Here is a 10,675-nt window from a genome sequence, read left to right on the forward strand (position 1 = left end):
AATCACAAAGTCAATCGAGATCGAGTTGTAAAAAATTACAACTAAATTTGTCGTAATTTTTTTGCCTTTTGCCAACAGGAATTCCTTTTACATTAAGTATTCCTTCCTTACAGTAAGCGACCACGATGAGCCCTTTTTCTCAAGTAAGGATGAGGAAGGGTTCTGTCCACACCGCCGCCCAGCCTGGCAGACTTGGATTGCATCCTGCGGATGCCACTGCGCATGCCCGCTGGGGAATGACGTCAATCCGAGCTCTCCCGGCCTCCCCAGCGCCATGCTGGGCTCGCGAGCCGCGGGGTTCGCGCGGGGTCTGCGGTCTGTGGCACTGGCGTCGCTTCCGGGCTGGCGGGGCCGCTCCTTCGCCCTGGCGCGTGAGACCGGCGCGCCCCACGGTGGTAACTTGCAGCCCTCCGCCTGTCCCGGGCCGCGCGGGCGCCAGCTCAGCCTGTCCGCGGCGGCGGTGGTGAACTCCGCGCCCCGCCCCCTGCAGCCGTACTTGCGCCTCATGCGGTTGGACAAACCCATTGGTGAGTGCGGGCGGGCGGGCGGGCAGCCCGGGAATTTGCAAGTAGCAGCCTCAGACTCGGCTCCGTGGAGCTGTCCGCGGCGGCCGGCCTGGGAGTGATGGAAATGAGAGCCTGAAAGCTTGGGCTTGGCTGCCGACTGCCGTGCGCCCAGGGGCGAGTCGCCTCGGGACACGCAGTCGGGATAGTCTCCTAAAGGACTCGACAGTTTCACGTCTTTCTGCATCCTGAGCACCTGAAGTGGGCAAGATGATTCTCTTTCCACAAATACTTGTTTAAATGGTGACTCAAGCGGAAGGTTCCGTTCTCGTGGCCCGCATTCATTTATTAGAATGTTTGATCCTCCCAGCAATCTTGTAAGGCCCACAAAGACAATAATTAAGACAGTTAAGACGCTGCGGAAACTAAGGCTCCTCGTCGGAGCCAGACTCTGTGTTTTGATACTGAGTCGGAGCTCTTTTACCTGCGTCACCCATAAGGCAAAGATTTAATTCATTTGAACGCAGCAGAGACAGCGCTTACGGACTGCCTGTCAGCTCACAATCGCCCCCAACGGGAAGATTTCCCTGACTTTCCTATTTTAATTAACACCTACCAACCTCCGTTTCTGTCGCTTTATCCGCAATTTTTCTTAATAGCACCACTAACGTTATGCACTTATTGGTTGATTGGCTTCTCAAGTAGTGTTAAGTGAATTAATAAGTTCCTACTACATTGTCCGGCCATAGAGATAGAAAGAGCTATGGAAACTCCTTGCTTTCAAGGAACTCTGGTCTTGTTGAAAAAGACTATTTGGTGAGCTAGGAAAATATGGATCAAATATGAGTGGTACAGATAGCAAGTGCTACAGGAAAAAAGAGAAATTACTGTGGGTCCCTTGCTGGAAAGTTTCAAGAAGAAATTATACTCCAAAGGACAAGTTGATTTTTCAAAGGAGAGAAGAGATCTTAGTGCAAGAAGTATTTTTGCAAAGAACCAAGGATGGGGTGTTAGAACACTACGATTATGAGCCTAACCTGGAACACCAAGTGGGTGTGGAAAATGGGAAATGAGACTAGACAAGAACGGGTCTGAAGAAGCTGGATAACGTGGAGGGAGAAGTGGAGGATGAACTCCAGCCAATCTAGATGATGACATTTGCCATTGCAGTGTATGGGGATGTATTCAAAGGCCTAGGTACATTCACTCCACTTTTGCCCATACGAGACCCAAATTAGGCCTTGCTTTTGGTATTCTAGATTTATGCACGACCTGTTTGGGATCAGAGCACTAAGTTATAACAGTCAGCTATTAAAGCCTAAAAGCCCATTGAATGATGGGTACAGCCCTGCCATCATTGGGAGGCTGTGTATGACCCCCATGCATTTTGGGGAGATTCATGTTGAGAAGCATACATTTCCAAGCCCAGTTCCAGTCTGAAGCCTGACTATAATTCTCTTCTTGGAGTCTGTGGCATGGAGTGGCAGTGTAGGCTTATAGGTGAACATCTGCCATTATTCCCATTTCCCCAGTTAAACCTCTGGCTTCTATCTTGGTGGCTGGACCTTCCGCCATGTAACAGGAGGCAACAAAGGGGTTATGAACAAAACTCTGGAGCCAGACCTCTTGGATGTGAACCTCCACCCTGCTTATCTAGGGACCTTGGTTAAATTACTTCACCTCTCTGGGCATCCATTTATCATCTGTAAAATGAAGATACTATTAATGATAATGTGGACTTTGTGAGGTCATGAAAATATATTAATATATGTTAAGTGCTTAGAACAGTGCCTGTCATAATATGTGCTGAAGAAATAGCCATTATTATCTTAGAAGTGGGGATTGGAGAATATTGTACTTACCGATTGTATATGTTAGGAAGATACTAGCCTGCATGGTTTGGTTCTAAATAAGGTGATCATTACAGGATTTTTCAGAAAACTAAATAGTACAATGTTAGAATTCATTTTAACCCCTAACACATGTCAGGAACAATAATTGACAGGAGTAGAATTCCAGGTTTGATACTTCTTTATTTAAATTCTTATTTTGTGGGGTAATTGTATGTTCATTGTTTTACTTTGTTGAAGTTATAGCTTGTTAACCTTCATTGATCAATAGCAGGTTTCATTGTTTTTGAGAAGGCAATAGTTTCTTTCAAATGGGCCAAACTGCCTTATTCCGGGAAGTTTCAGCAGGTGGCACTCTTTCCACCAAATTGGAAGTGTAATGTTTTGTTTGACCACATTTGTGGGTGATGATGATTGATGTCTTAAAGATCATCTGTCTTTGATCTGCTCATCACCCCTCAGAACTTCCTCATTTTATTTCATCTCCCATAGAGTTTTTCCTTTTTCTACAAGAAACATTTCTTTTTGCAATCTACTTGTCTCTTGTCTTTGCTACCTCTGCATCTTTCTTCACAGAAAAGTATGGGGAATGAAAGTGTCATATGGAAGACAAAAAAAATGTTGCTAAGAATCAGTAGGGACAAAAGAACAGGTGAAACTGAAGTGTATGGAGAGATTTAGGGTGTACAGAGTGACAGCATTGGACTTAGGACACAGACTGCAGCCAGACCATCTGGGTTGGAATACCACCTTGGCCACTTTTTACCTGTGTGGTCTTGGGCACAATTACTCCCTGTCTGCATCAGTTGCTGTATTTGTAAAATGGTTGTAATAAAAATAGTGCCTATCTCATAGGCATGTTGTGAGAGTCAAAAGTGTTCTCTGAAACCACCTGGTACAATAAGGGCCATGTATCTGTTATTGTTATCATAATATCATCATTAATATTGTCATCTCATAACAACTCTTTGAGTTGAACAGCTCTTTGAACAGCTATGTTCTCTTACCTCATTTACAGATGAAACGAAGACTTAAGCCTTAAGATACTTTACTGTCTAGTGTCACTCAACTTACAAGTGGCAGACATAGAACTGAGAAATCTTCTTACTTTCCCCTTCACTGTAGGAGCCCTTGTCATCTGTAGGGGAGCTCTGCAGATTCCTATCAGTAAGCGAATATGGTACTTTTAATACAGATTTTTGGCCAAGCAAGTTTTGTTCCTGATAGAAAACACTATAGGTGGTTACACATCTTTCTGTCTAGAATTTTTTTCTTTTTAGTGGAACCTTTAGTTCTAATTGTACCAGGAAATAATAGCTGCGAAGTGGTATTCTTTTCTTCTCTAGCCTAGGAGGATAGGATCAGCTATTCCTCTGTCCCTTGTGAACTATACTCAGAGCTCCAGGGTAAAGAAAGTAGTTACATCTACTATGATTTACTTAAACCACTCTGGTTATCTGTTTCCTCATCTGTAAGATAGGGTTATTAACAATACCTACTATGTAAGGTTGTTACTTGGGAGGCTGAGGCGGAAGTATTGCTTGAGCCTAGGAGTCAGAAGCTGTAGTGAACTATGATCTTGTTACTCCACTCCAGCCTCAGCAACAGAGCCAGACCCTGTCTCTCATATAAATATATAAATAAATAATTAAGTTTAATAAAAAGATGTCATTGAAGATTGAATAAGTTTAGACATATAAAGCATTTAGAACACTGCCTGACACTTCATGAACACTCCGTAAATGTTAACCATTGTTACTGTGGAGTGTACCAAGTATGAGTCTGTCTGGGACAACCTGAATTCAGGTCTGGACTGGCCATTTCTCAAGGTTTTAGCTTGAGGCTCCTTCTTAACTTTTTTTTCTGTTGTGTAAATTTAAATCCCCTTTGGAAAAGACACTCTGATTCCTCTCTACCCCCTCCCAAAACTAGCTAACTAACTTGGATAGTTTTGTTTTATGCCTTTGAAGGACCCTGTTCTTGTCCTGTTGTTGGATTGATCTTTTATTGTTATTGCTTATTTAACTGCATTTCTTCCTTTTGATTTATGAGCTGCATGAAGGCAGAAGCCACCTCTGTCTTAGCCACCATTGTATTCCCAGTTCTTAGCACAGTTCTGGCACAGAGTATATGCTTCATAAATATGTGTAAATGAATAAAGCTTAACCTTAGTGAAGCTTAAATATGATTACAGAGACTTTAGTCATTTGACCATTTTTCTTCAGGATCTGAACTTTAGCCCCAAATTCCTTTTCTCTTGTATCCCTCCATAGGGAAGGAAAGCTCAGAACGTATCTAATAGGCAGCATATCCAAACATCAGTTGAAAGACTTACTTTTAGAAGTAGAATATTAAAGTTCATATTTGAAGTCTTTTATATAATCTATTTGTTTTTATCTTAATTTCATCTAGTTTATTGGTTAAGTACTAAGAACTAACCCCATTTGTACATGTAGCTGCAAAGTACTCAGTTCAAAATAACAAAAAATTTAACACTTATAATCCCAGCATTTTGGGAGGCTAAGGTGGGAAGATTACTTGAGGCCAAGAGTTTGGGACTAGCCTGGGCAACATAATTACCTGAGCATGGTGGCTTGCACCTGTAGTTCTAGCTACTCGGGAGGCGGAGACAGGAGGATCACTTGAGCCCAGGAGTTTGAAGCCACAGTGAGCTACGATTATGCCATTGCACTCTGGCTTGGGTGACAGAGTGAGATGCTGTCTCAAAAAAAATAAAAATAAAAATAAAAATAAACTAGACCATCTTAGTGTATTGTACTAACAATAGTAAAGGAAATTTTTGCTTTTTTGAGTAGGTAATGTGTGTATATGATACAATATTCAGAAGGTGATAGGGTGTAGAGTGAAAGGCAAGTCTCTTACCCCTGTCTCCTGTCGACACAGTTCCCCTCCCCAGAAGCAACCATTATTATCTGTTTCTGGTGTGTTCTTCCTGACATGGTCTGTGAGCATATTAACATTCGTGTATGAATGTTTTATATGTAGGTACATATATATATTTATGTACATGTATAAACACACAATAAACAATTTTTAAGTTGTCCTTCACAAAGGTAGGGCCATTTTGTAACCTTATTAGAAATACGTAAGAGTATTCAACTCCCTAGAGTGTGTTGTCAGACGTTGGGTTTTGCCAGTGATAGGTGAAAATTTTTATCTCAATGTAGTTTTCATGTAGTTCTCAAAGTTGAGTATCTTTTCATACGTATCAGAACCATTTGTATTTTTTATGTGAATTTTTATTATGTGTTTTGTCTAGTTTTTAATTGAACTGTTGATCTCCTTCTCAGCACTCTGCATAGTAAGGAGTCCTTTGTGATTTGAGTTGCAAATTTATTCTCTCAGTTTTGTCATTTTTTTTTTTATAGTGTCTTTATTTCTTTGGTATGTGGTGTTTAAACAAATGAAGACAGTTAACTGACTTAAATTTATACCTTTTTTGTCTTTTTATTTTTGCTTAGGAACCTGGCTGCTGTATTTACCATGTACCTGGAGCATTGGTTTGGCAGCTGAACCAGGTTGTTTTCCAGATTGGTACATGCTCTCCCTCTTTGGCACTGGAGCCATTCTGATGCGTGGAGCAGGCTGTACTATTAATGACATGTGGGACCAGGACTATGATAAAAAGGTAATTTCATCCTGAAAAGGAATAGAGAGGCTCTTCTCAATTCTGCAGAATAACATAGTGGTATCGCTTTTGAATGCCATATAAAGCAACAAGATCATTCAGGGACTACAGAAATCCAGCATAGAAAGTGCCAGGATCAGTTGAATACCTGGTATTGCAAAGTGCAGAGTACAATACTTCCTTTCTCAACACAAGAGTGGCCCCAGGGACAAGGTGTGTACTTTATTATTATAAAGTGAATTGAGAATTTGGAAGACTGAGGGTGAGGGAGTTAAAGGTTAGGAATGAAAGTGAAAAATCCATCCTGAACCTTCAAGTGTCCAAAGATCTGTCATCCCTTCCTTTGAGATGTATTTTAGAGCCCTAACTATTCTTACATAAATCAAGTGAATCAAAGCAGAGCAGCCCTTGTTAGTGTTTCCTATAGTTGTTTCTTTTAAAAACATAACTTTACCCATTTTTTCTCCTTAGAAAAATAATACATGCTTGTTCTGAAAAATGTAGACAATATAGAATTGCAACCAAGGAAAAGTTCAAGTTGTCCTTATCGCCTCCTCTTATCCCCTAGAGAAAACTTCTGTTAAGAGTTTGATGCATTATTTTTCTCTGGATTTTTTTTGTACCTATTCTAATGCATGTGTATAATTATTTCCTTGTTCTTCAACAGTTATTTTCTCAAGGAAAGGGGCCATCTTATTTGCCTTTTTATCTTAGCAACTATGCCATAATTAGTACAAGATCATTAAATGCTTGAGTAAATAATCAATTGAAATTTGATTTTAAAAGAAACCCACATTGAATTATAAAAAGTGAATAATCTTACATAAACTTATATAAAGTTAATAATCACTCCTAGTTTACCTTTTATGTAGTCTGAATTTTCCTTAAGCAAGGCATATCTATAATAATTTTTAGTTAATAGAATAGTGTTACGTGTGTGTGTGTGTGTGTATGTGTGTATTTGAGACGGAGTTTCACTCTTGTTGCCCAGGCCCGGAGTACAGTGGTGTGATCTCGGCTCACCGCAACCTCCGCCTCCCAGGTTCAAGCGATTCTCCTGCCTCAGTCTCCTGACTCGCTGGGATTTCAGGCATGCGCCACCATGCCCAGCTAATTTTGTATTTTTAGTAGAGACGGTGTTTCTCCATGTTGGTCAGGCTGGTCTCAAACTCCCAACCTCAGGTGATCTATCTGCCTCGGCCTCCCAAAGTGCTGAGATTACAGGTATGAGCCACCGCACGTGGCCATTAATATATTTTTTAATTCAAAAGCATTTATTGGGTACTTGCTATGTGGAAGACCTGGTGGCAAGTTCTAGGATTGCATTGATGAAATACAACATTCCTGACATTGAGGATTTAGTAATTATAATACAGCAGAAGTCTTTTGAGAATAGTATTCACCGGGGAACTTGCTGAAGACCACTTACCTCAACCTAAGGGAGAGGATTAGAGATAACTTTCCAGGCAGGGGTGACCTTTGAACTCTGAAAGAATAGGATGGCAAAAAAGAGTGGGCTAGAGGGTGAAGGTTTCTCTAGACAGAGGGAACAGCAGGTCCAGAGGCATGGCTGTGAGATGAGTATTTGTTTGATAACAGCAACTACATGGTCTGCGTGTAGCTGGAGGATATGGGGTGTAGTAGAAGAGTGGCAGGAGCTGTATGGTAAAGCATTTCTCTGACACAATTGGGATGCCTTAATTTGCCAAGAGATGCACACTGTCCTTTTTTTTCTTTAAAAATGTTTTTGTTTTGATGGATTTAGGGGTATAGTTACAGTTGGGTTACATGGATATAGTGTGTAGTGGTGAAATCTGGGCTTTTAGTGTACCATGAGTATGTGTACCATTAGTATGACCTAATGGGTAGTATTTCATCCTCCGCTTCCCTCCCACCCTCCCACCTTTTGGAGTCTCCAGTGTCTATTAATCCACTCTGTATGTTTCTGTGTACCCGTTGTTTAACTCCTATTTATAAGTGAGAACATGTGGTTTTGACTTTCTGAGTCATTTCACTAATAATAATAGCCTCCAGTTCCATCTGTGTTGCTTTTGCAAATGACGTGATTTTATTCTTTTTTATGGCCTTGTATTCCACGGTGTATATATACCACATTTTTTAATCTAGTCATCCATTGATGGACACTTCGGTTGATTCCACGACTTTGCTATTGTGAATAATGCTGTCATAAATGTACGAGTGCAGGTGTCTTTTTGGCAAAATGATTTCTTTTCCACTAGTGGGATTGTTGAATTAGTTGTTCTGGTTTTAGTTCTTGAGAAATCTTCATGCTTTTTTCTACAGAGATTGTACTAATTTACAGCCCCACCAACCATTTGTAAGTGTTCCCCTTTCTCCACATCCTCACCAACATCTGTTTTTTGACTTTCTAATAATAGCTGTTCTGACTGGCATAGAAGATGGTATCTCATTGTGGTTTTAATTTGTATTTCTCTGATGATTAGTGATATCTGACTAAGTCCCCAAAAGGAAACACAACAGAAACAAAAATAGACAAATGAGACTTAATTAAACTAAAAAACTTCTGCATAGCAAAAGAAATAATCAGCAGAGTAAACAGACCACCTACAGAATGGGAGAAAATATTTACAAACAATGCGTCCAACAAAGGGCTAATGTCTAGAATCTACAAGGAGCTCAAACAACAAGAAACAAATAACCCCATTAAAAAGTAGGCAACACACATGAACAGACATTTTTCAAAAGAAGACATACAAGAAACCAACAAACATGAGATACACACTTTCTTGATTTGGAGGTCCACACATCCTGGTCAGTTTTTATTCTGTACACTCTATGAATGAGGCTTCTGGCATATATCACTTCAAGATAACTCTTGAACATGTTAATAGTAGTTCATCACTTAAAAAAATTTCTAGCTTAGTATAAGCCTTCCAGAAGATGAAAAATAGTGCTATAAATTAGTAACAGTTTATGAAGCATGGGTCTGTTTAGATAAGTGAACATTTGAGATTATTTGAAGGCAAACTGCAAAATTCTAAATTGCTTTATCTTATTTAGTAGACAGACTCTCCCCTAAACGTTTACATCCCACATTCTTGACTAGGGTTGAAACTAATTACATAGATTTTGACTTCTGCTTCCAGGAAGATGGAATAGATGTATTTTCCCTATTCTTTCCACTAAGTATGACTAAAACCCCTGGACATTATACATAAAAAAAACATAGGAGGACTGTGGAGAAAAGGTGGCAGACTGGCCAGGGACCTCAGGACCCAAAGAATTTCCTAGATTTTGTTTTTCTTCATATATCCCAGACTTGGAACTGAAGAAGCCAGAAATCTGGAAATGTCATTGGGCACAGACAGAAAAAAAATAAAAATAAAAATAAAAAGCCTACTGGGCAGGGACCAGTGGAAACCAGTTTGGGAACTTGAACTTGTAACCCCGGCTGGTAGCAATTAGGCAGCATCTCCCACCCCCTTCTTTTGCCAGAGCAGTGTCAAAAAAAGTCAACTGAAATGAAAGGTTTAAATAAGATTCATAGTCTCATGACATAATACTTAAATGTCCAGATTTCAGTTAAGAATCATTTGTCATACCAAGCACTAGGAAAATCTCAACTTGAGTGAAAAAAAGACAATCAGCAGATGAACAACACTGAGGTGGCAGAGATGTTAGGATTTCTTAGAAAGATTTTTAAAGCAGCAGTCATTAAATATGCTTCAGTGAGCAATTACAAACATGCTTGAAACAAATGAAAAATTCCACCTCTCAGCAAAGAAGTAGAAAATATAAAGGAGAACCAAATGGAAATTTTATAACTGAAAGATAATAATAATTGTAATAATAATTCAGTGGATGGGCCCGACAGCAGAATGGAGGGGACAGAGGAAGGAATCAGTGAACTGGAGATAGAATAATAGAAATGACACCATCGGGAAAACAGAAAATAGACTGAAAAATTGAAGACCTTTGGACTATAACAAATGATCTAATATTTGTTTCATGAGTCTTGGAAAAGCAGGAGAAAGGGGTTGGGGCTGAAAAATGATTGAAGAAATATTGGCTGTAAAAGCCCCAAATTTAGCAAAAGACTTAAGCCTACATATTTAAGAAGGTGAGCAACCTGCAGACACGATAAACACACAGAATCCTCACCTCAACACATTATAATCAAACTTCTGAAAACTAAAGAAAATTTTAAAATCTTGAAAGCTGTGAGAAATACGAAAAGCACAACCCATAAGAGGAAAAATTGAATTTGCACTTCATCAACAAATTTTTATCTGTTAAGGACCCCGTTAAGGAGATTAAAAGGGCTGGACGCCATGGCTCATGCTTATAATCCTACCACTTTGGGAGGCCGAGGCAGGCGGATCACTTGAGGTCAGGAGTTCAAAACCAGTTTGTCCAATATGGTGAAACCTTGTCTTTACTAAAAGTACAAAAAATTAGCCGGGCGTGGTGATGGATGCCTATAATCCCAGCTACTTGGTAGGCTGAGAATCGCTTGAACCTGGAAGGCAGAGGTTGCAGTGAGCTGAGATTGTGTCAGTTCGTAAATATTTTAGGCTTTCTCTGTGGAAATTGAACATGTTATAGCTAAATAGCTGATAGGGAAGTTGCTTTGTCATTTATTTATTTATTTATTTATTTATTTATTTATTTATTTATTTATTTATTTATTT

The 10,675-nt window shown here is 39.8% G+C and overlaps 1 protein-coding gene across 1 annotated transcript in view; it reads left to right on the forward strand.

Moving 5' to 3' along the window:
* The first annotated feature begins 125 nt into the window (after positions 1-125).
* The window catches only part of COQ2 (coenzyme Q2, polyprenyltransferase), a 20,931-nt gene continuing 10,381 nt past the window's right edge, over positions 126-10,675 (forward strand). The window contains 3 exon segments of the mRNA XM_023222430.1: positions 126-252; positions 255-527; positions 5,836-6,002. Of these exon segments, the coding sequence (XP_023078198.1) occupies positions 126-252; positions 255-527; positions 5,836-6,002 (567 nt within the window).

Source organism: Piliocolobus tephrosceles, chromosome 3, assembly GCF_002776525.5.
Source record: "Piliocolobus tephrosceles isolate RC106 chromosome 3, ASM277652v3, whole genome shotgun sequence".
Taxonomy (NCBI): domain Eukaryota; kingdom Metazoa; phylum Chordata; class Mammalia; order Primates; family Cercopithecidae; genus Piliocolobus; species Piliocolobus tephrosceles.